This window comes from Lycorma delicatula, chromosome 4 (assembly GCF_047948215.1).
Source record: "Lycorma delicatula isolate Av1 chromosome 4, ASM4794821v1, whole genome shotgun sequence".
NCBI lineage: Eukaryota > Metazoa > Arthropoda > Insecta > Hemiptera > Fulgoridae > Lycorma > Lycorma delicatula.
Genome location: NC_134458.1, coordinates 185,841,066 through 185,868,121, shown reverse-complemented (window position 1 = coordinate 185,868,121; position 27,056 = coordinate 185,841,066). Strand labels below are relative to the sequence as shown.

The 27,056-nt window shown below is 31.3% G+C and overlaps 1 protein-coding gene across 2 annotated transcripts in view; it reads left to right on the top strand.

The window, feature by feature from the left end:
• LOC142324143 (uncharacterized) overlaps positions 1 to 27,056 on the top strand; it is a 616,229-nt gene that overhangs the window by 573,017 nt on the left and 16,156 nt on the right. For both annotated transcript variants that reach the window (XM_075364836.1, XM_075364835.1), the window contains exon 6: positions 10,851 to 11,064. In XM_075364836.1, the coding sequence (XP_075220951.1) occupies positions 10,851 to 11,064 (214 nt within the window). The remainder of the gene's footprint in view (positions 1 to 10,850; positions 11,065 to 27,056) is intronic.

The window sequence follows — 27,056 nt, the reverse complement described above, 5'->3', positions numbered from 1 at the left end:
AGAGCGATATAAAATGCCGAATAGCACAAGCTAAACGAGACTTTAGTAAGAAATATAATTTGTTTACATCAAAAATTAATTTAAATGTCAGGAAAAGATTTTTGAAAGTGTATGTTTGGAGTGTCGCTTTATATGGAAGTGAAACTTGGATGATCGGAGTATCTGAGAAGAAAAGATTAGAAGCTTTTGAAATGCGGTGCTATAGGAGAATGTTAAAAATCAGATGGGTGGATAAAGTGACAAATGAAGAGGTATTGCGGCAAATAGATGAAGAAACAAGCATTTGGAAAAATATAGTCAAAAGAAGAGACAGACTTATAGGCCACATACTAAGGCATCCTGGAATAGTCGCTTTAATATTGGAAGGACAGGTAGAAGGGAAAAATTGTGTAGACAGGCCACGTTTGGAGTATGTAAAAAAATTGTTGGGGATGTAGGATGTAGAGGGTATACTGAAATGAAACGACTAGCACTAGATAGGGAATCTTGGAGAGATTCCCAATCTTGGTGGTTGGGTTTCAATTAACCACATGTCTCATGTGTGGTCGACCTGAGTCTGTTCCAGCCTATTTGTTTACCGGTACGGTACACTTACATTGCTCGATGTCTACAGCTACATAAGGCCTGGCAAGTCGGTAGCAGTAATTGCAAATGCAGTTACCGCTATCGACTTATTACACACACAACCAGACCCGGCAGTAGCTGGAAAACTGACTGGATATATATATATATATTGAAATTGACAACAAAATTATAATATATTCTTAATATTAATATAAAATATTTAGAACAATTAGTGATGTTATAAAATGAAAATATCCACTGCCAAGTAATGAAATCTTCAGTATTATTAATTTAATCATAAATGTGTTAAATTATGCTCCAAAAATTGTTTTTTTTTTATCCTTGTAAATATGTTGTCACTATTATTAAAAAGATTTAGAGCCAAATGATATTCGTATTTATCTTTAGTTAATTGTTAAAATCATTAATATTTATCATTAATTTCATCATTTCCATTTTCATCATTTGTTAGTTTATCATTGTTAATATCATTATGCAAATCCTTTTAATTTCAATGTCCACTGTATTAAACAGATATCGTTGTATATAAATGCACTCTCGTTAAACAGATTGTATATTTACCATTGCAATATATATATATATATATATATATATATATATATATATATACATGTTTTTTAGCTTTTTATAAATTAAATTCTTAGAAAAATAATTTTAAGGCTAATTTTCCAAAAATAATTTTTAACAGATTAAGTTTTAAGAGTTTAAGTGATGTCTTCTCCGAAATTGTTTTGAATTTTTCCAAATTTCATTTTATAAAAGTCTTTTCTTAAACTGCCATTCTCAATGGCGGACTGGTGTAATTTATGCTTTTTATCTAGAGATTCGGGATTTGTGTACCGGTCGTGAATAGAATTCTTCACACGCTATAAAATGTATTATCATCTCTAAGGCGCCAGCCTGTTAAATAAGTAAATGAATAAACAATATTGTTTTCTCTACTAAGAAAAAAAGAGGAATTTTTAATTCTTATTCTGAATTACCGGTACTTCCTGATTACGAAATAAGGATTATAAGGAAGGTTTGATTATAGGCCTGTAAATTTAGATGTATGAAACGTATGAATTTTTTATTCCGTTGTCTGTTACACAACTTAAAATTCTTTACACTTAATATATGCAACTTTTTTATATAAGAGGTATTAAATAATTCAAATTTTGTGGCTATTTCACAGCTATTTAAAGTTTGTTTAAATATTAATCCTAGTAAAATTTGATTGCTTTTATACGGATTTGAATATTAGATAGTGAATACCGATGTACTTTGGTGGTTGGGGTTCAATTAACCATATATCTCAGTAATAGTCAGCCTGAGTCTTTACAAGACTACACTTAATTTACATGCCAAACATATCATCTTCATCTCATTGGGTTAAGGAGGGTTGTTTTTTGTTCACCAGATGAACAGTTTATGACGTACATATTAGGAATAAAATAAAACAAAATATTAATGACAATTTGTGTAAAAAAGATTGAATAATAATTTTACATGTATGATTTTTATTGAGAAATGAAATCAAAAGAGAAATAAATAAAATCAGAAAATCAGGTATGTATGTAAAAAAAATTGGTAGATAAAACAACTTTTTGAAGAATTTACTGGTTTTCTTTAAAAATAATCTGGCAAATTTGCTCTTCAAGAAAACTATAAAATAATTAATAAAAAGAATATTGTAATGAAAAGCTTGCTCATAATGACATAACTTTAAAGTGATAAAATATTTGATCGATTCCGTCGATCTCCGCGGCGGAGTGGTAGCGTCTCGGCCTTTCATCTGGAGGTTTCGGTTTCAAATCCCGGTCAATTATGGCATTTTTCATACGCTAAAATTCCAATTTCATTTCCATATACCACGGACAAGCTTTTGCGGTTAATTAATTCATCTGTCAGTAAAATTGTTATCTGCCCTTTGGCAGGTCTCTTGTAACATCTTCGACTCCGATCAACTCGGTTTTTATCCCCTCGGATAAAATAAAGTATATAATATATTATATATAAAAATAAGAATTATATATAATATATTAAACATAATTATAATTTTATGATGAGCAACGCTTCAAAAAATAAATAATCGTTACTATGATTATGATTAAATCATACAATAAGAGTTATTAATTTTAAAAATTATTAGTCGAGTATAATTTTTTTTAAATAAAATAATATTTTTTTTAATTATTAATTTATGATATTAGTTATTAGTAGGTAGCTCTTTATGCATGTTAATATACAAACATATGTAGTGTTATATTTAGAGATGATCCATTGTCTAATTTTCTTGGTTGAGTTGTTTGCAAACATAGCTACTTGTATTTATATGCTCTAGTTTTAGTACGAGTATTCAAACTACAACATATAATGTTTAGTTAACTATAAATACAGTAGTTAACTGATTGTTGTTGTAGCTCGATAGATGCGGTTTTGATAAGCTTATTGGGAATTAATTACAAATCATTATCCTGCAGATTTTACGGTTCACGTATATTTACATTATGAGTTATTAGGTTATAGTATTATATTCTACTTTTATTTTCTTACATTAATAAATATTTTTTTATTTTAAGCTTCAGGTCATTGCAGTTTTAGTTAAAAAAATAATTATCATACTTTTTATAATAGCAGTAAAATTCATAAAATGGTTGTACTAAAATAAATAAAAGTATTATATTTATTTATAATTTATATTTTAGTTCACTACTGTTATCTATTATGTTTCCATTAGTAGACTGTAAATGATAAAAAAAAATAATTTACCTTAAGGGAAATTTGTAACAATGACATGTATCCGGTTAAATAACCATAGAGTTTATGTATATTTTAAATAATATATTGATTTATCATCATTGTCTATAAAATTTATTATAAAATTATTATATAAAATTTATAATTTATAAAATTTTATCTGCTAATTTTGTTTATAAGTTATAAATGTCAAAACTGTTGAAATATTTCTAGTTTGTTAAATGTGCTGAGCAAATTAGTATAAAAATAGAATGAATATTTATATTTTGTAATAATGTTTATGAAGATAGTACATATTATTTTCGTTTTACAGTGGATTTTTAGTATTTTCATTAATAATTTATTTTTCAAACGTAAAGTATATTTTCAAAAACAAAGGCTCAGATATATTAATTCTTGCATTTTATAAGTGAACAAAGAGGGTGAGAAAGTTTTAACACTTAAATAATTTGACAATAAAGTTGTAATACTTTCATGGAATTGTTTATTTATTTGTATATAGTGGAAAAATAATGATACTTGAAAAAAGTTTAAAAAACTTTAAAGTTTAAAAAACTTAGAAAAAAATTCTGTTCTTCCACCCCCCCCAAAACTTCTCCCTACCAAGAACATTTTTGATTTGTCTACATTTACTATAATAAATGGAAAAAAACTAAAAAAATTCAATGAACAATTTACAACCAATAAAAAGGTACATAAGATTTATTTATTTTTTTATTTTTTTGTTTCTGGGTGAATTATGGTGAAATTTATTTCATCTATTTATAAAAGTTTAAATAAATTAAAGTTTTAAAAGATTAAAATATCGATATTTTAAACACTAATCGGCTTCCTACCATCTATGTTGCTTCCATAGCATTTTTTTTTTGGGCCACTAGCACTACTACTGTGCTTAAGAAGACAAAAAAGATTCGGTTAAAATATATTTTTAAAAAGATAATTAATTGAAAAATATATATATATTTTTTTTTTAAAGATAAATTTTCAGATTTTTCGTGAAGGGGTAAATTTGGAGGCAAATTATTATTTTTTTATTAAGCTTAATATAAATTGGGGTTATGTTTTTATAATTTTGAGGAAATTGACCCCAAAAAAACTATCTACCCCACCTTCTGAAGATATTAACCCCAAACTTTAACCAACAAATTGCCGCATATACACGAGTCTCTGTACAAAATTTAATAAAAATCGGTAAATTCAGTCAAAAGTTATTAAGCTATGTACGTGTGAACGTACATTTTTTGTTTTCTGGGGTTCCTGGGTCATGAAACGTCGAGATATGCAAAACCCATACTGCATTTTTGACTGATTACCGTACTTTCCTTCTTGCAACATAGCTCTAGAGCTATGATGCCAGGAAAGTAAAAATTATTCAAGTAGTAGCAACGTTTCAGTTGATATTAATTAAGATGGGATAGTCTACTAATGAGAAAAACAGTTGAATCCGTTTTTAAAACCATTATATTTTTTTTCTTTTTCTTGACCGTTTAACGTACTGTGAAAGTAAAACGTTTCAAATGCCTCGGTATTTTATTTATTTTTTATGATTTAATGGGATTTTACGGAAGGTTTTTGAAAATTTGAATTTGTAATGAGGAATTCAAACTATGAGAATAACCATGATGATTTAAAACAGAACAATTAAAAGAATACGCTTTAAATGATTGTTATTGAGAAGAACAAGGGAATTATTTTTTAAATATTCGTGAAAATAAAAATTATGCTGAAGTATCTGTTTACTGTCTTTTTAAAAAAAAATTGTTTCTTTTATTTACATTAAGTCTTTTTACTTATATTTATAATACATTGTTGTTTCAAGTTAAAAATAAAGCGAAATATTATAGTTGATATGACAAGAGATTATAATATAATTTACCCAGTGATATCAATACTTCTTGCTATTAATTTTTGCCAATAAGTTTGGAGCTTAGTAATTAGCTTCAGAATAAACATAAAACATTGAGGGTATATTATTTTATTCCCTATCCTTTTTCTACTGACCAACGAAATTTTATTTCAATTTGGAAAATTTTCTTGAAATAAACGAAAGATTGTAGAAAGTTTTTTTATTGACTACCTTTCAACCCACTTCTAATTTATGTTCAAACGAAACTCCAAAAAATGTTTAAAATACACATTAACTCAATACCCAAGTATCTAATATTTTCTTATTTCCGCTCTTTTACACATGGTATTCCAGTTTTTGGTCATATTTTTAAAGTATTTTTTATTTTTTTAAGTAATATTTATTTCTGTTGTAAATGGTTATTTTTAAAGATGGTATGTCTAATTTTAGTAAGCTGTGTAAGAAAATATATTAAATAATGAAAAAACAATATTTTATAATATTTTAAATGAAAGGATATATGTAAATCAAAAATTAATTAATAATTTCCCAGCGGTAAACTAAGTATTAAGAAATTTTAAAGTTAATTATATCAGCAAATGTCAATAATATCAGTCATCTAGTCGATGTTATTAGGTGATCTTTAAAAGGTTTGTTTTCTTTCAACAGCACTTAATTTTGTATTTATTTAAATAATTTTTTTTTCTCCAATTATTCTCCTTTATCATTGTTCTAATAATTTTTTTTATTTAAATAATTACACGTATTTAAAGTATTTAAATAAAATTTATGTTGTAATAGTTTAATTTTTCATGCTTTACCCCTTTATAGCGACTAGGTTTCCCTTTACGATTCATATATATTATTAAATGTGCCCCTGAAGTAATATTACGTTCTTGAGTTGTGGCAAGTTTTATTTTATTTTCTATAGAATATTTTACAAGTTGCGCAGACGTAATCTCTTTGTTAGTCACTGTCACTATAGAACAGAAGCGATATATTAGTTCGATTATCAAATAGAATCTGTGTAAAAATAAATGAAATTCGATTTTATAGTTATCGCAGTGTTTGCTTATTGAAATTTTATTTAAGTATGTAATCGTTTGCGTTTTTGTAATTATTCATGAAGTTTAGTATTGTATTTGTTCTTATTGTATTTTATTTTGTCAATATCACTTTGCATATTTTTTGTTTGAGTAGTGTACTGTTTAAACTAAATTTAAGAATAAAATGAAAATTAAGATTCTGGTAAAAATCATACGTAACAAATTTAATTAAAACTTGTAACTAACTAATCCCTTCGATTGTTACGCAGTAATCATCATTAGACACTGAAAAAAAAGTACATACATACCAAAATAAATATATAATTAAAAAATAATAAACATTTTTGGACTTTATGTTTAATAATCAATTATAATCCAAAAACCCTGCTAAAAAAACATTCGTCTTATAATGTTTCATGGGAAGTGGTTATTTATTAATTAATACTTTATAATATTATTTTTTCTTTTGTAGCTTATTTAAATAGTTAGTTTTATAAATAAAGTATTTTACCCAAAAAAAGGAAATTATCCAAAGGTGATTCTATAAATAAAAATAAGGATGTTATAACAATATTTTTGATAAACGCTTTGATTTTTATTATGGCTGCTGAAAGATTTCATCCTGCTTTTTGTCCCGAAGGTTTTCCGGACGCTAATTATGCTAAACGTTAGTATTTACGGAAAATTAAAAAAAAAATAGTTTCCAGAACTTTGTATAAATTATATTTCGAAAAAATTCGTGTATAATCTAAAAAATTCAACTCAAAATACTTTATATTTTAGATTTGGCGTAAAATAATTTTATTAAATTAAATTTTATTGTAAATTAACAAATAAAACTTATTTTATTTAATTTAATTAGAATTATGAGAAAATCGATTTAAATAAAGACAGTAATAAAAAGTTTCTAGTTAATTTTAATTAAAAGTAAATTAAAGTACAAGTAAGAGGAGAAAAATTAGTATGCAGTTTAATTGCGCTATTTTATTTACATAGCAGATTATTATAAAGTATTTTCAATTGAATTCTATTATTTTGACCAACTAGTTATTATCTCTGACTAATTGAATTGAAATTTAATTTCAACACTTTTAGGCCAACAAACGAGGAGGAGTGATAATATCTGCCTATTATCCGGAAGTCCTGAGTTCGAATCCCGGCTAGCCTGACATTTTCTCATACATTATAAAAAATTAATTTCATTATCATCCATCGGCAGCTGTTATAGGGTGTCAGCTGGAATAAAATGGAATATACAGGATTTATTTGCGATTGGGTTTTCTCTTGTTATAATCAGTATAGACGTTCCACGATTCTATTCGTTGTTCCGAGGGAACAGATTGCATATACTGATTAAGCCAAAAAACATATAACACACACACACATATATATATATATACATAAATTTAAATGAATAAAAAAAAATTCTTGTTAAAAACTAGAAATTAATAAAAAATATATAATTGTGATATTTTTCATTTTAACAGCAATATTAAAAAATACTTCACATTACGTACTCGAAATTGATTCTATATAATTTTATTATTTTTAAGACATGCATAAAATAACAAAAGTGTGGATGGAGAAATGGATCAAAAAGGGATTAATGAATTTTATATATAATTTTTACTTTACGATTTTTTTTTAATTTAAATTTTTAAAAATAAAAATTACTGTGTAAATTAATTGAACTGGATTATGTTTGGTAAAAAACACCTTCGGAAAGGAGTGTGAGGCAATAAGAAAAGATTAGTTTCTAATATGGATTAGACAGTTTGTGAATGAACATGTATTTATAACGTTTGTGCAGTTCATTGGTGTAAATTCGGATTTATATTTAAAGATAACGTAATGTGGTTACATTTTTTTGTTCTTTATTTTAAATGAAAAATTCAGTAATGTAATATAATTATATATGCTAACAATAAATAAACTGGAAAATAAAATAAGATCATCATTGATAATTTATTACTATTTTGAAGTGAGTTATCCAGTTTCAAATTCACTGGTAATGACATGATGCAGTCAATATAAGCTCCCAGAATTTTTTTTTTTTTTTTTTTTTGAGGTTTTTAGGGGCATCGACTACTTTGGTCATTAGCCCCATCACACTTCAAAAAACTATTAAAAAAAGGTTCAGTGATTCACATTCTCATGAATCAAAAAAGGTAAAAAATTACATTTTTCTATAACTTCGAATCCAAAAAAAATTACTTCCTAGGCTTTCCTTTCGGCCATCCTTTCTTGCACCGTTTCTCCATTCTTCTAACGGCCTCAACCTCTGATGACAGCGTATCTGAGGCCTCAGACATGGCATCGTCTTCCTCTCTTTCCGATTCCAGTGACGTTCTGCGGCTGACGTCAGGAGACAAAAACTTCGTTGGTGCAGTTAGCATTGTTGCTACTGAATCTAAACTAGCAAGCGATGCACTTTCCGCGGCTGATGACCTGGATTCTATCTCTACTGCAGTGCTGGGTCCAGCTGAAATAGATGCTCTCACTGAAGCTCTTCTTTGAGCTTTTTGGAGGCTCCATTGTTGCATTGTTTTTATATCATCTTTATCTGGTGCTTTCTCGATAGTAACTTGCACCTCCATTTCGGTAGACTAGGATTTTCTTGTCACAATTTCTTTAGGCTTGTGACTAGGATTGTCGACGGAGTGATCTGTTTCTCTTTGACAGAAAGTCAAGATTTTTAATTTTTACGCTAGTTGGTGGCTTTACGATCGCAGATTTGGCTGGTTTTTTAAACGGCGCTGGTGCGTCTCTCATGTCAACGGCGTCAGTCCGGGGATGAGCCGTCTCATCTTTACTTTGTTTTCTCTGATGAGTCGACTCAACCTTTGAATCAATGATTCTTTCAATCTTTGTCGCAAGACTTGGTGCCATCGTGTTAAGCAACTGTTCCGCATTAATTTTAGATGTGGAAGGGATAGCAGCTGCTTCTGCATAAGAAGTCGATGGTCGTGGTGTACGCTGATTAACAACTTTCTTCACTTCAGGATAACTGACCTTCTGAAGCGTTTTAACTTCCTGAATGGCTGTTTCTAATTTATATTTAGGGCAGTTCCTTGAACGACAGTTGTGATGCCCTATACAGTTAACGCAGATTGAAGGGTCTTTACATGGGTCACCCTCGTGTGTTTTCTCTCCACATATACATATTTCCTGCGCTTCACATCTAGCTGCTGTGTGTCCGAATCGTTGACACTTAAAACATCTCATCGGCTGCGGAATGAATGTCCGTAGATCAAGCCGATGGATGCCAGCTCGTACCTTTTCAGGAAGGTTCGGCCTATTAAATGTTAAAACATGCGAGGCCGAAGAAACAACTTCACCATTCTTCGCATGGTTAGTCTGCGGCACTGAGTCACTCCCTGACTCGACATTTCTTGTACAATTTCTTCTTCTGTACAATTAAGAAGATCGCGACAAACAACAACTCCTTTGGATGAGTTAAGTGTGCTATGCGGTTGGACATAAACCGCAAATTCGCCGATCTTCTTCAACGCCTGAACTTTCAGGCTTTGGATGCCGTTGATGGTTTCGACATGTAATCCATTAAACGTTTTACGAATTTCCTTAACAGGACCACCAGCACAATTTGTTATTTCTCCTGCGAATTAAAATAGACTAACTTTTTGAAAGTTTCCATTCTCCTTTGTAATAATTAAAATTCTTGGTTTTGGAGCAATATTTCCAAATAACGACTTTCTCAATTCCTTACTGATTTTGTCAGCATCTCTCTTGATTTTATCTGACTCCTTGCTCTTTTTCCTCTTCGCTTGTGGCGAATCGGAGGTTTCTAAACGAGGGTGTTTACGTGCACCCTCTGCCACGTTAGTTTGTTCAATATTCATGAACATTTATCCCTTCTATAGCAAGGCTAGCCGCCGGGGTACACCCCCACTCCAGGGCTACTATCCTTGGAGGTCCGATCCGGTACTCCGGTGGAACCGGCATATGTCCTGGCAGAGAGCGAATACGCAATCTCTGCACAGGCTCCTACTCACCGAAGGTTTCAGAGCTCCCATGCACCGACATACATAGGCACCATTGCTACATGCTTGCCATCGCAGGGGACATGCGGACAACGGAAGAGTCTCCGTTACACCTGCAATAACATTGACCCTGACTGCCACATCGCCAGCTCTAAAGGTGGTATGAGTCCATTTCCAAAATCGTTTATTATTCCATTTCCTACAGGTAGCCGAAAAATCCAGTCCGTTTAGTGACCTGAAGTTGGAAACAGGTCAAACGTAAAAAGCATAACCGTGGAATTTACTCGGAACCCCGTTAGCCAGCTATATGTAATGTACGTAAGTACAGCTGTTGCCGACTTGGACGTGGAACATAGATGTTGTGTTCAGGATTTGGGGATTATCTACCTCAGGGTCAGAATTTTATTATTTTTTATTCTTTAAGAACGATGAATAGAAAATAATTTATCTTTTTTACGCAGAAACTATTGTTGTTTTAAGGAAATTTATTATTTCTCTAATTCCTTTTTTTTACCACAATATTTTAACTTAAGTTTAAGTATTAATTAAGTTTTATGTTTAATGACACAGATGTAAGTTATGAGTAATTAAAATGATTTTATAAAAAATGTTCTATTTTATTTTTTGTTTCAGGTTCAACCAAGCTTTTTGTACAGATGGAAACAAGAAGATGGAAAGTCTATAACAAGAATAGGTTTAGAATCAAAAGTTACACATGCTGGAAAATTACATGTATTATGTATCGCCGATTTATATAATGTATTTAAAACACAAAGTGAAGTCACGTTAGAAGAAGATCGACCTAGACTTGCATCCGTACTTGGTACTAGACAAAGTACATCAGTAGGTAAGTTTCATTTATCTGTTTATGTAATATTTTACATTATTAGATTGATGTTGTTATGTTGATACTAATGGGTCAACGCAGAAGCACTGTGATTATTTATTTTCTGGTATTATTAGGAATCCATTTAAGGTACCTCGTAAGGTTTAATTGTATTAAGTGCTTGCTCGATTTACTATTTTTGGGTCTCAATTAACGTTTATAATTTTTATGAATGGATACTCAAAGACTAGATAAGAACAAGAGACGAGTAATTACTGAGCTTGTGTGCTCCTGTGACGCAATATATCAAAACGAAATAAAATGATTTGTGCTGAGTTGAAATCTACAAAAAATTCGTTTGAATTTGTCTGTTTGGCCAAATTTGTTAACAATATTGTAAATTTCTTTCTATTTATGATAATTTTCATAGTGTACCTAACAAATAAAATTAGTGTTTACCTTCCCCTTTAAAAAGTTCTAAAAACTCTTGCGCAGTTCTGCGCAAGAAGACCGAGTTTTCGTAAATTTAGTTTGGTTTTAATAATTTAATATATTTTTTTTAATCTGGTTTAATATTGCTAACAGTAGGTACGCAGATAAAAAACGCCAGCATTCCAACTTAGAGTATCATAACGAAGCACGCTTCTAATTTAGCTCGCTCAAATCTTTTCGACATTTAATTGAGCGTAACTCAAAAATGACTAAACCAATTATTATCAAATTTTCACATGCATAACTTCAAATTAACCATTACAGCTTTTCTAAATTTCAGTGAAATTGATCAGGATTGGATATTTTTGAGCCACAACATTTTGTACATACGCCTATATATATTATAAGCCGACCCCAATTTAAGTGAGTGGTATTTTTGTATTCTTCATATCACAAGAAACGTAAAGAAAAGTGATTTTCACCCCCTACTCCCACCATACTACATAAAGTAATACTTTTCTTCGAAAAGTTGGGAAAAAAAATTTAATTTACCATAAAAATTATAACTATCAGTATTTTTGCGTTAATTTTTTCTTTTTTTGGCTAAGCATTGGGATCCACCAGCCATTTACTACACTTTTTTATTCGCAACCATCTATATGAATTCCTGCACTCTCTCTCTACTTCCCTTGTCATACTCCTCCGATTCTGTCATTGGTCTTTCCCTTCCATATCTGCAATTATTGTATGAAATAACGTTTTTACTTATTTTATAAGTCAGTACACAATATATTCAGTTTATCGATTTAAATTGTTTTAAAAGATTTGTTTCTAAAATTATTTTATTAAGAAATTTATTGTTTTAAAAACATTTTACTAATATATCAAGTCTTTAAACACTCCTGTGGATTTGAATCACTAGAATGCATTTAAAAATATTTGTTTCATAAAAAATTACCTACAAAATAACTTAAAGAATTAAATCTCACTAAATAAAACATTCTGTCTCCGGTAAGAATAAACCCAAGGGCAATTAGTGTTTTTTTTTTTGTTTTTTTGTTTATGATTAAAAATGACCTTTCTAATGAGACAAAAGTGCTAAGTTGACTAGGATTTGAACCTACAACTTGCTGGATGAAAGGTAAAAATTCGACCATCCGCCATGGAAATTTATTGCTATAAATATAACAACAATCATGGTAACAAAAGCGGCGCTTAAGATAAAACCATCACCCACCGGGTTGGTCTAGTGATGAACGCGTCTTCCCAAATCAGCTGATTTGGAAGTCGAGAGTTCCAGCGTTCAAGTCCTAGTAAAGCCAGCTATTTTTACATGGATTTGAATACTAATACTAGATCGTGGATACCGGTGTTCTTTAGTGGTTGGGTTTCAATTAACCACACATCTCAGGAATGGTCGAACTGAGAATGTACAAGACTACACTTCATTTACACTCATACCTATCATCCTCATTCATCCTCTGAAGAATTATCTAAACGGTAGTTACCGGTGGCTAAACAGGAAAGAAAAAGAGAGAGAGGTCTGTCAGTTTTATACTTTATAATTTAAAAGTGATTGGTAATATTTTTTTAAAAATGTGGCCAGATTATACGGTATATGAAAATGCATACTAAAATTTTACAAAAAAAAAGTTTAATAATTTAAGTATCAAAGTAAATGTTTTACATGATTACTTTACGGATGAAGAATAATGAAATAAAAATAGGTTAACTAGATTGCAGGTTTCGATAACGATTTAGAGAAGGTAGTGAAAGGAATGAAAGTCATAGGAATGGAAATCATACACCAGTTTTGTCGATGAAAACCTAAAAAAAAAAAAAAAAAAAAAAAAAACCGAAAATAATAAATTAAAGAATATATTATTTTTAATTTGAAATTTTACTGAAATGGAGATTCTTATTGATAAACTTTGATATTATTTTTAGATTATCTGCTAATGAAAAAAAAGTTATTTATGGATTTTAGTGAATCAAAATACTTAGAATGTCTTCAGGTTTTATCATATAATCATATGATGGTGATATGACAAATAAACAAGTGAAATTACCGGAGACCAACATAGTTCCATATGTTCCTGATTTTTAATTTTGTTTTTCCGATTATTTCTGTCATTGTCTAGCAGGTTCAATTACAAAAAGTCACATATTAAACCGTTACACCACATCGAATACTCTTTTACTCTCTATTAACATAATTTTTTTCTTTTATTTTGTGGTTATTACACAGAGATGCATTACACAGGCACCATGGTTCGTACCGAACAACGAAATTCACGGGTTAACGAACGTTTGAGAGGAAGTCGATCAATTTGCAACTAAGCACAAAATAAAACTTCACAAACTTTTAGACAAAGGGGAAGACGTAAGGCAATTTAAGCGAGTACATGTATTGGGCCTAGGAAGACAATAGTGATACTCAGGACGAGGCCTCTCTTTTTAAGTTTGCATCATCTAAGTATTTATATTCATGAAAATTTTTGTTTCTAATGTTTATTTGTTCCTATGTTAACTATTTTTTTCTTTGTACGTTGTAATTATATCGGTAGTATAGGACATTATTATGATTCTAACTCTTTATTGGCTGGACTTTATCAATTCTTACGCTACTTTTGATTTACTGTTTATGTCTAGAATGTAAATAATTAAGCTGTTTCAAGGAAAAATCCTGTATAACTTGATTATTTTAGTGAAATTTACTTATGATTTCTAATTTACGAAACCGATTGTAAATGTAATTTGAAATACAAAAAAATGTGGTTAAAAAAATTACACAGTATTACGATTTTTTTAGGCATCACACGATTTTACATATTACGATTTGTCACGGAACAGTACAGCAGTATAAATATTAATCAGCATATATGAGTTATATCTCCGCAGTTTAGGATGAATCATTCTTCTCAAGTGCAAGTACAATTATTGTTTTATGCATATAATAATGTACTGTAAGCTATCACTTGTTTGGTGTCGTGACATGCCGATGATAAGTAATTAAAGGTTTGGTTGGTTCTGATTTTATTGAAACTATATTCAGAGTTGTTGCCCAGAAAGCGAGTAGTGCAAAGGCGTTAGCGAAAGAACAATTTTTAATACACTAATTTAAATTAAATTAGAATCATCATACTGTAATGTTATGGTTTGCTGCGCACTTTTGTGAAACAAATTTTAATCATTAGGATAACTTTTTACGTATTAATCATCGACCTAATAACCTGTATGTCAGCGTTACAACAAAAAAATTAAAAAATTACGCTGTTATTTTTATTATTAAAAAATCTATTGGTTTTACTTTTTTCATTATAATTTAACATGATAAATAAAGATAAATGAGAGTGAAAAAGGATTGTTATCTAGCTCTTGAATGAAAAGGAAAATGAAAACGGCCATGGAAATCGATGTCGATTTATTGGTTATAACTGAGCCTAATAGAATTGAAGCTGCTCGCCACGTTTGGACCACCGACACTGCCGGGGATGTAGCATTTAGGAGCTACAGTAATAGGATCGGATGGAAGTTGCATCATAGAGGAGAGGGGATTTTAGCGATTATTTTGCCGAATTTTGTCCTTGTGGCTGGATACGTGAGTCCTAATATTGGAATTGCTGAGTATGAACTTTACATTGACGAAATACAACGGGTCATCTTACAGTCACCGAAAAGAGCCGTGGTTATGGGTGATTTTAACTGCAAGGCCACAATTGCTGGTAGCAGTTATACTAACAAAAGAGGGCAAATCTTTACAGAAATGATGATGGCGACTGATATGATCTGTCTAAATGACGACTATTATACATTTGAAGCCAGAGGTCATAGATCTGTATTAGACCTGACATTGGTTGACAATAGTTGGGATCCTTCGCTCTATCAATGGAGAGTTTTGAGGTCAGAAACTGGTAGTGATCACTTTGCCACGTTATTTTCTTTTGACGGTATACGACCGGTGATCGGGAGAACATCAAAGCCGCTGGGATTGTCTAAAAGACAGGTAGAAGTAGTGGTTGACAAAGTTGCTCGCAAGCTCATGGATGGCAGAGAGGTTACGCCTTTTGTTCTGCAGGAATTAATAGTCACGGAGATGGCGAGGATTCCCCAAAATATCAGGGGGTATCAACCCGCTTAGTGGTGGACTGCGGAGATTGCGGACCAAAGACGGATTCTGCAGTACTGGCGAAGGAGAAAATTTAGACTCCGTAGAAGAGGCAGTGCTGTGTACGAGCACGCTGTAAATATGTTTGCTGATGCCAGGCGGTTACTAAATTACCTAATAAAATCTAGCAAGAGAGCACGTTGGAAGGAGTTATGCTTGGAGCTGGACTCGAACCCGTGGGGACGTCCTTTTCAGATCGTCATTGGAAGACTGGTTAGACGTTTGCCTGTCCTTACAGCTGAGTCTGCTGGTATACAATTGAGAACACCTTTTCCGGTGGCTGAATCGGGTCTATCGGAGCTGGTTGAATGCGATGCAGGTCGATTCACACAACATGAAGTCACCTTGGCGGTATCTAGACTCAGGAACAAAAAGAGTCCGGGTCCAGACTGTATTCCTGCTGCGATCCTCAAGGGACCTATGTTGAAAGCCTCTTGGGAAATGACAGATGTGGCAAGTTATTGCTTACAGAACAGGACCTTCCCTAATTGTTGGAGGGAGTCGCGCACTGCGTTCTTGCCCAAGAAGACTGCTAATGCAGAAGTGGTTGGTTACCGCCCGTTGAGCCTCATAAACAATATCGGGAAAGTGGCTGAGAGATTGACCGCAGAAAGGTTACTGCTTGAGTTGGAGACAGGCGGGGGTATTCATAACAACCAGTATGGGTTCAGGCGTGGCAAATCGACGCTTCAGGCGATTGAAAAGATAACTAGCTGGGCTATAACAGTCAAGGCTGGAACATGGCGCACCAGGAAGATTCCTTTACTGGTTATGCTCGACATTAGAAATGCTTTTGGGACCGTCCAGTGGGACTCCATCATGGCGGCTTTAGTCAGAAGGCGAATAAGCCCTTACATTAGGAGACAGATCTCCAAATACCTGTCTGAAAGATGGACTAAGGTTAGCACGCTTGATGGTGACATACGATACCAAGTTCATGGTGGTGTCCCCCAGGGGTTAGTATTGGGACCATTACTTTGGTTACTGGTCATTGATGATGTATTACGACTACAGCTACCTGAAGAGACGGAAATAGTGGCATATGCTGATGATTTAGCGATACTCACCTCTGCGAGATCAGAAGATGTCCTCGAACAAAGGAGCAATGACACTCTAGAGATCGTAAATAACTGGCTAACCGACAAAGGATTAACACTTTCAGTAGATAAAAGTCAATATATTATGTTGGCGGAAAGGAGACGACTGCGAGATCTTGAACTTAAGATAGGCGAACATAGGCTTGCACGTATCAATCAGGCTAAATATCTGGGAGTGATAATTGATAAAACCTTAAGCTTTAGTGCTCATATAGTATATATATATGCGAGAGAGTCGAAGGATTACTACAAGCCCTCACAAGGCTATTAGCTGGCCGAGATGCCCCAAGATCATCTAAACGTAGGGTTTTAGTCTCCGCATGCACCTCGGCTTTATTGTATGCTGCACCTGTTTGGTATAGAGCCATATTCACGCAAAGGAATGCTAAACGATAGAGGAGTCTACATAGACAGGCTCTAGTTGGGGTGATGTTCGGATACCGCACAATATCTTATGAGACGGCGTGCGTTCTGGCGTCCACAAAACCCATAGAACTCCAGGTCTAGGAAGCTGGCTTCGCTTTCAGGGCATGGAACGGGGTGATGCTTCTGAAGTGGTTATACAGGCATGGCAGCGTAGATGGAGTCAACATGAGGGGGCTATGTGGACAAAAAGGTTGATTTCAGACATTAGCCAATGGGTCAAACGAAAGCATGTAAAGTAAAGTATTTTATTTTCCGGTTTAAAATTAACCTTCCTCCATTTTTCGGAATGTATAAAACCCATAATAATTTTAAATTTTTCTTCATTTCGTTAAAATCGCTATAAATGTTAAAATAAACCATACGAAACAAAATAATTTTTTGTTTTCTTATTTTGGTTATTCGCCCTAATCCAAGAGTAAAATAATTTTTTATTTGCGTGATATAAATTTGTACTGAGTACTGTACAAATGGATGATGCATAAAACTCAATTATTTTATCAATAATATTACACAATTTTCAGAGAGATTGTAAATCCTGGAAAATGTAGATAGACAACCAAATAGTAATAATAGTCTCTCGTTAAAAATAAGCACAGATGATGATGTGATTTCAATCTTGGAAATTATTGTCACTAATTAAATAAGTTTATTCTAATAATAACTTAAAATTGATTGCGTCGTTCATCCGTATTTACATAAAAACACTAAAATGGCCAAATCCAGACAGTCGGCTAATATTAAAATAAACTAGTGGCTGCTTGTTGCTCTGCAGCGTTATTATTAAAAAGTAATGTTATATATTTTTTTAAAAATGGCTAAAAACGTATCCCATTTCCAACACCTCACTCCCAAACCCTTTCTTTTTTTTATCTTTCCTTTTCCACAATAGGTAAAATGAGCCCCCAAAAACAATTTCCAGTCCGTCAAGACATTCTACTGAATGGATCGCGCTGATTTCTTTTCCATTCTGCTCAGAATGGCATACGAATATATCATCAAGCACTGACGGACTTTCAAAGTGATTTTCATTGAGTGATAACATCAGAAAGTTTCTCAGTCAAGGAATAAAAGGAAATCGTTTGAGATTTCTGTAATGGTTGATGACATATCGGTTGATAATTTCGAGCAAAATAAACAAAGTCAGCCCTATCCATCGAGTAGAATGCCCAGATGGACTGGAAATAGAAGGTTTTCAGATTAGTCTTTTTTAATATACAAGGAAAAAAACAGACTAATCTTAGAAATTATAAACAATCGTAACGGTATTTGTATGTACGGTATTTAGATACCACTCGTTGCGAAAAAATAACGTCACTCTTCTTTCTACGAATGACCAATCGGAAGACATCAAATTAGATGAACTGTAATTGGTAAATAAGTTGGTGAATCCAAATATTGAACGATCTTCTCCATGTCAAAAAACAATAATTTCTTATGATTCATAAAAAGTACACAATGATTTATAAAAGAGTATGTCTTCAATAAAACCTGTATGAAATTATCTGCATATTTACTTTATAAAGATACTTTCAAGAATGTAATAATTTAAAAAAAATTATGCAGTGCTTTTGAACGAAAGATTCAAACCAATTCTACTATCCTTAATCAAATACGACATTAATTTGAATCATGTAAATCGTAGAAATTTGTATGAATTTAGTATTTTTAAAATCAACAGGAGATAATTTATAGTAGGTTCTTATTTACTATAAATTTTGTTTCATTTTTTTTATTTTTGTTTTAAATTTTTCTTGTCCATGTAAAAGAAGTCTTGTTTTTGAAATAAAGGCATCATCTGATTGCCATTCTACTTTTCTTTTTAGCCTACGGGTATATCATTAAATTTTACAAAGCACAGCGTGCATTTTATTCTAATATCTCCATCCAAAAGAAATCTTTCCCGTTTTATTTTCGTCCTCGGAAATCATTAGTCGAATAGACTTTTAAATCATTATCGTTCGTATAAATGAAACGTGATCGATTAAGAATCTGTAGTTACAGAAATTGCTAATTGTTGATTGTTTTTCTTGGTAGTAATAGAGTTTGTGTTCTTATTATCAAATGAGTAGTAATTTTTCCCAATGTATCAGAAATCGTAAGTAGTTGGAAATGAATTAAATATTTGTATAAATACTACGTAATGGGTTCTTGGTGTTATTATAATTGAAAATGGAGAGTTAATATTAATTTAGAAAAATTTGGTCTCCGCTTATTGCCTCACATTCGCGCGCTCATATACACACACACACATACACACACACACACACATACACACACACACACACACACACACACACACACACACACACGCACACACACACATACACACACACACACACACACACAAGAAAAATTGTTTTTTTTTAATTTCGCTTATCCATTAGGACTAGTAGCAATTTTCAAGTGTGACAATTTGAATGTATGAAATTTCTTTATAATCAAACAGCTACATAAGAGTGATTTAAATTTTTTCAATAACTAATACGTAATTTTAATATTGCGTTGGTTTCTTTTGAGCTTTTGGAAAATTAGTTACTGTTTAATACTTATTGGCTTTACAGTAAAATAAGTAGTTTTATTAAATAAGTATTTGTATCCAGTAATGTACTGATTTTCAATTGAATTATTTCTTTTCGCTAGTGAGGATGTGTGTTAATTAATTTAGTAAGAAAAAATACAAGGCGGCAATTTTAAAACTTGAGTGAAAAAGTAAACTGTATTTTATCAAACAATTTTTATATAATCTGTTGGTTTATTAATCTGCATTGCGGTATACCGAATTCTATTCCTAGAAATAATGTTTTTTTTTAAAAATAATATAAAAAACCCAAAAAGCGACGACATATGCATTAATTACTTTTTATATCTGATAACTTTAACATTCCAAACGTTTAGCCGACTTTAATGTTACATCTTGTTTATACTAGCATACAATAAAGTTTTAAATATGCTGCGTGAGACGTAAGGCTTATCTTATCCTGTAATATAATGTAGTTTTTTTTACACCACTGTAAACAAAAGTAAGTAACCAAAATATATCTGTAATCAAGACGGGACAGGCATACTAGTAAAAAATGTCAACTGTGAAATAGTAGATATTAGATTTCAATCGTATAAATTACTATAAATGGTTTTTCTGCAGACATTTGAGTCGTTGTTTTTGTTATACCGCACAAACTCTACAACGGCAAATGACCGGCACAAATTTAATATATTAAAATCATTCAACCAAAACATATGTTGAATTAGTTTTTTACAGAATTAACTAATAATATGAAAATTAAAAAAATCTCAGCAACTATTTACAGGAGTAACTTTATTTAAATTAGAGCAGTGATTCTCAACCTTTTTAATTCAACGACCCCCAAAATGTAAAAATAGAAGTATATAATTAATAATCGCGACTTTTCAACCCAAGTCCAGTGAAACCTAGTTAAAACTATTTAACTGCGTTGATAGAGACGTATGAAAATGCATGTATGAATTGTACAAACATGAACAATTTGCAGGTTCCAATTTGATGTGTACGTGCTCTTTTGAATTTGGTCTGCTTGCATAATATTCACTGTGAGAGCGTCACGTTCGAACATGCATATGATACGTTTGAACACGTCGTGCTCTCCGCGATATAAAAGAGGTGTAAGAGATTGCAGAGCGTCACTGTATTTCCGAATGCAAAGCGTGCGTCTGGTGCCTTTAAGTTTTTAAAAGCGTAATTTCATTGAAAATAATAATAACTGAGGTTTTAGTTTTTTACTGTGCGGTCAAACGATGTAATTGCTTTGTTTCAATTGAATTCTTATGCAAAATGGATAAATTTGAGGAAAAACGAAGTGATCCATCTACATCCAGTGAATCAATTGGTAAAAATCAAGACTGTACAATGACAGTTATTTAAATTATGGTTTTATATCATTGGATAGAAAGCCACAGATTGTTCTTGCTTTCAAGTCGTCTTCAGTGAAAGCATGAAGCCATCAAAATTTATTCGACACTTAAAACTAAACATCCGGATCGTATAAGCAAATTCTTGGAATTTTTCAAAAGAAAATTACATAAATTGAGAAATCAACAAGCTTCTATTTGTAAATCAACCCGTACTGATAAACGTACACTTGAAGCATCTTATTTCGTACCATTAAGAGTAGCTACGATGTCCAACCCAATACAATCGCAGAAGACCTCATATTGCCTGCTGCAGTTGATATGGTCAGTGTTTTCAGAGGAAGAAGCAAAATAATTGAAAAAAATTCCGTTTTCTAACGACACAGTATCAAAGGGAACTGAAAACATGGCTGCCGATATTCGCGATCAGATTATTCTGCAAGTAAGTTCAAATGAATATTTTGGTATTGAGTATGATGAATCAACTGATACGGCAAACATTTCTCAGTTCTTATGTTTTGTCAGATATGAATGCGTTAGGGACACATCAATCAAAGAAATTATATTCTTTTGCAAATCAATATCTGGTAATGTAACAGGACAATGTCTTTGATGCTTTTTATGAACCTACTTAAAAGTATAACAGAGATTGGACAAAATGTTCAGCAGTGTGCAGTGATAGTGTAAAGGTGATAACAGGAAAGAACAGTGGATTTCGGAAAAAAAATAAAAGATTGACTTATACCAAGGGCGGAATGGACGCACTGCTTCCTTCTCGGATATGTTCTTACCACAAAAAATATGCCGGAAAATCTCAAACAAATTCTTTGTAAAGCTGTAAAAATTGTTAATTTTATTAAACGTCGACGGTCACAGGATAGGCTGTATGCTAAACTATGCGATGAAATGAGCGAAAAGTCTCTTCTTTTTTACGCAGAAGTCAGATGGTTATTGGGATGGAAAGTGTAAACCCGGTAATTGGAATTGCGAGATGAATTAATATTTTACCCGAATAAACAAACGTCATTGTCAGTGTTTTTACTAGATAATAAGTATATGTTGCTGTTGATTTAGTTAGCTGATGTATTCTTACTTCCTTGAACGAAGTAAAGGAAGTATGGCGATTGTGAAAAATTTCGGTTTTCAGATTTCAAGGAAATATCCATTTTGACTATCCCTGAATCCATTTTGACTAGTTTCGGCGTGACAGCTGTACGTACGTGCGTATGTATCTCGCATAACTCAAAAACGATTAGCCATAGGATGTTGAAATTTTGGATTTAGGACTGTTGTAACACCTCCTTGTGCACCTCCCCTTTTCATTGCAATCGGCTGGACCAAAAGTGTCCAAAACACCTTTCTCTTAAATGCAGTAATAAGTCCTCATTGAGAACTTTCAATGACGTATCATAAGTTGTACTTATTTTCATTGGTTCCAGTGTTATAGCCAAATAAAATTTCAATTAATGAAATATTTTGATCTTAGAAGGGGAAGGCACATCGGTTCGAATCAGACTTCATCTCCTTTTTTTACCTTTTTTTAAAATTTAAATGTATTAATTTATTAATAACTATTAACCTCTGATGGTAAAATAAAATTATAATAAATAATAATAAAAACAAAATATGAAAAAATATCAGACGTTATTAATGAAATAAAATTTTATGTACTTTTCATTTTTTTATAAATGTGTATATGTAATTTAATAGGTGTACAAGGAAGTCATGTGGTGTTGGTGTCTGCATCAGTATATGTATTTACATAACATGATAAAAATATTTTATTAATGACTGTCAAAGTTCATGATTTCATTAAGAAGCTTGATATCTGGATTATAAGCCATCAAAGCAAAACTTTTGATATGTTTCCTCTTACTTCCGATTATATTGAGAAAACGCTTGTATTAACCACTTCCGATTATATTAACCACAGCTTGGGTAGCATGAAGATACATTTGCGTGATCTAAAATTTCAGTTGGTGGAGAATTTCCCGGAAGAAAAAAGTGATCTCTCAAAGAGATGGGTTCTGAATTCATTTAGTGAAAACGTTGTTGCAGCTGCTAAGTTACCAGTTGAGATTCATGATCAACTCATCCGAATGTATGCCGATAAAACGTTACAACTATAATTCACATCTGAATATTTAAATATAGTTTGGGCTTGCTCGTGAAGTGAATATGAAAATTTAGTCCCAGAAGTAAAGAAAATATTAATCATTTCGCCACGTCTTCCCTCTGTGAAAAGGGATTTTCTTCTATGGTTACGATAAAAAATAAATATAAGAATCGTATTTTATCACTTAAAAACAATTTGCTTTTGTGCGTTTTTGACATAGATCTACATATAGAGAAACTTTTAAATGAAAAACTGCGACCATTCCATTCATTTATTTTCTTTACATGTGTAATTATAAATGTTTATAAAAAATTATTATTTTTTCTTATAAAATGTTTTCATTTGTTTACGTGTAAAGTTGGCTAATTTCGCGACCCCCTTTCATATCACCGCGTCAACCGTGGGGTCACGACCCTCAGGTTGAGAAACGCTGCATTAGAACACGCAAATATAGCTCGTTAAAAAAATGTCATATCACTTATTTATTTAAAATAAAACTTGTACATAAAGCTGATACTTTGAGTAGTGTGAACCGGTTTAAATCAATTAAATACTAAAACAGATTCAACATTTATGCTAAAACCTTAGAAGCGAAAAGTACATTTATTGACCAAACTTGATTTATTTAACGTATGGCTACACGAAAAATGACTGATTCAAACATGAAATTCAGTTAATTTAACAGTTAAATTTATTTAGAAATTTACGAATGAAATTTGATAAAATAATCAAATTGGTGCAACCGTTTTGAATTTTAAATGAACAATATTATTATCCAGACTTACAAAACAAATGTACACACCGACATTATGGTTTGAATTTAATTATATGTTAATATGGATGAACATTATTGCTGTTTTAATTAATAGACGTAGACAACTTTGTAATAATATTCTTCCAAATATAATTTCATTCAAAATTTCTATTTAGAATCAATAAATCACATCAGGTATATTTTGGTTTTTGTAGGAAAAATATATGCAGTATGAAATTAGATGGCATGTCCTGGAAAACTCTTAATATCTGAGATTTCGTAAAAAATATCAAGAATAAAAGAATTTATAATTCTAAAATTTTACGCTTTAGTCTACGAATTTGTGATTTTATAATAACTGGAGCTCATAGATTGTAAGAAATTAGTGAGAAACAGTTATATAGAATTTATTAAAATTTTCAAAAAAAAAGTCATAAAATAATTTCCCTTATAGGTCATGATATAAAAACGAAGAGCTTGTATTAAGTTTCATTAATTGCTATGATTTTGTACAGGAAAACGGTTACACATACACACACATGCGCGATGTCTCTCTCTCTCTCTCTCTCTCTCTCTCTCTCTCTCTCGCGTAGACACGCATACACTAATATATATATATATATATATATATATATATATATATATATATATAAACACACAAGGGCAGAAGTACAAACATACATTTAAGTACACTATGTTTCTTTTACCCATTTTTCTCCTATTCGATGGAATGTTGTTATTTTTTCCTTTTACATTTTTTTTAGGATTTATTTTTCTTTTGGAAAGGCATGAGGGAACAGAAACGGTCATGACAACGCTAGCACCGAAGCAGGCAGTTACACTGCGACGTACTTTAGTTTCTGTTATCTTCTTTACACTTGGGCCCTTCACACTTTCTACTTTATCCGCTGCCAAAAAGGATCTTTTCAACAACTGCGGTCAAGTGGTTGTCTGTTCCACATACTAACAAACAAACCATCGTCGTTCTTCGGACACACATTCGTTCTCTTTTTCTATACATATATATTAAACTTCTTGTTTTATTTTCCTATTATTAAACTATACACATCAAAGGATTATATTTTGATGTTTTGCATTGATTACAGATTCATTTATTGAAATTCCTTTAACGTAATATGTTCATTTGTTATAATAATAACCAATGGCTGAATTATTCTGTCATGTTTTTATAAAGTATAAAAACATAATAGAAAAGAGAAATACGAACGTAAAATTTGACCCAGTTACTCCACATCTATTTTTACATTAGAGTTTCTGCTACGTATTTTTAAATAATTGTAATTTTTTAATCAGGATGGGTTTATTTATTTATTTAATTTTTTTTTACAATAACAATGAAATAACTTATCAGAAATAGAAATATTATAAAAGAAAGGTATAAGTAAATTATTAATAATGATTTTGTTCCAATGAAATAAAATTCTATCAAAATAAAAACCTGCTTCACATTTAGAAACTAAAATTAAAGAAAAGTATTTTTAGGAATAAATTTAATTATTATTGAAAAAAAGCAGTGAATATTAATTTTATGATAAATTATCGAACCATTAAATATGCCTGCAATGTGATATGCCTTGCGGCGGCAATCTAATTGAATGATTTACTTAGTTTAGTTGAATTCTTCCACATTCCACACAATTCTGAGATAAATGACTTTCCTTGAGGAAGTCCAAGTTTGGCATTAGGCAGCTTTTTAATATTTAAAGAAATATAATGTTTGTCTAGCGTATATTTTTTCTGGTTTTCGTAAATTATTGATCAGTCACGTAGTGCTCCCATCGTGGCTGAAAATACGATGATATCCCCTAGGATTGGTGGCAGGTTGGTACCTACAATCCTGTACTTGAATATACCTCTGAGATGACTCTTAAAGATGGGCTTGATTTTCTCGTTTAGCAGCCACTCTGCGGGTAGATTGTTCCTTTATCATCATCTCTGATTCCTTGAATCTTGATATTTTTTCTGCAGTTAGTTTTTGGTAATCTTTCATTAGATCCGCTGTAAAAATATGGGGGAATTTTTAATTTTCAGCTTCCTTGGGGCAGAGGTAGTTATCGCCACAAATTCAGCCCCCTATTTTTTTCTAATACGCAATGAGATTGATATTAAAATTAATTTTTTTTGAGTAAAATTTTAAAATACGGAACACATAAGATACATACTTCCCTGACCAATTGTGAAAAAAACTAAATGGCATCAGTATCCGATATAAAAAAAATCACAGTGCTAATTTTATTCAGATCGGTCCTTTAGTTGGGAAATATCAGTAAAACAACAGGCTTACATTCATACGAACATATAAATTACGTAAGTACATTCATTCTTCATTTAGGAAGGAAGACATTTTTTCACTGTTAAAGTCGTGTTTTATGGTTTGAGGAGTGTCATGAAAACGTCATGATGAATAAAAATCCCTACTTGCAAAATATTTTGCGATTAGAATTCTTTCCCTTACACAATAAACAGGGTATATGAACAGATTAGATATTTAAGTAAGTTTGATTAATCGGGTGATTATGCATGATTGCAGTTTAATTTGATTAATCGTTTCCAATGTTGGAAAATTTAATTAATACGTAGCAATTCATTAAATATACCGCTCATTTTACATATTATCTATATGTAAAACATATTTTTTTTACATATTAAAATAATAACTTGACTATAATTACTGAATTTATTAATTTTAAATAATCAAAACATTATTGTTAATTAGTCAAGGTTAGCGAGCGAAGCGAGTGCAGATTATGTTTGGTTAGATAATGTTGATTTCGCGTACTGACGAATTGTACGTATATCAACATAACCTACGCTTGCTAACCCCGTCTAACGTTAAATATAAAAATTATATATTTTACTGGCCATTAATCAAATTAACCAGTAATTACGCATAATCACCGGATTAATTAAATTTGCCGTAGCATATATATAGTCGGAAAAGAGAAATTGGTTAAGAATTTTTTTATATACATACTTATTTTTATTAACATGCTTTATGGGAGAAATCTTTGAGTTTTAAGAAATACAGCAAGTTAAAGAAACTATCGTAAAATATATAAACCTTTAAAGTCTTTGATCAGTTTTCAGATTTTTCAAACTATTTGATCGATTGAT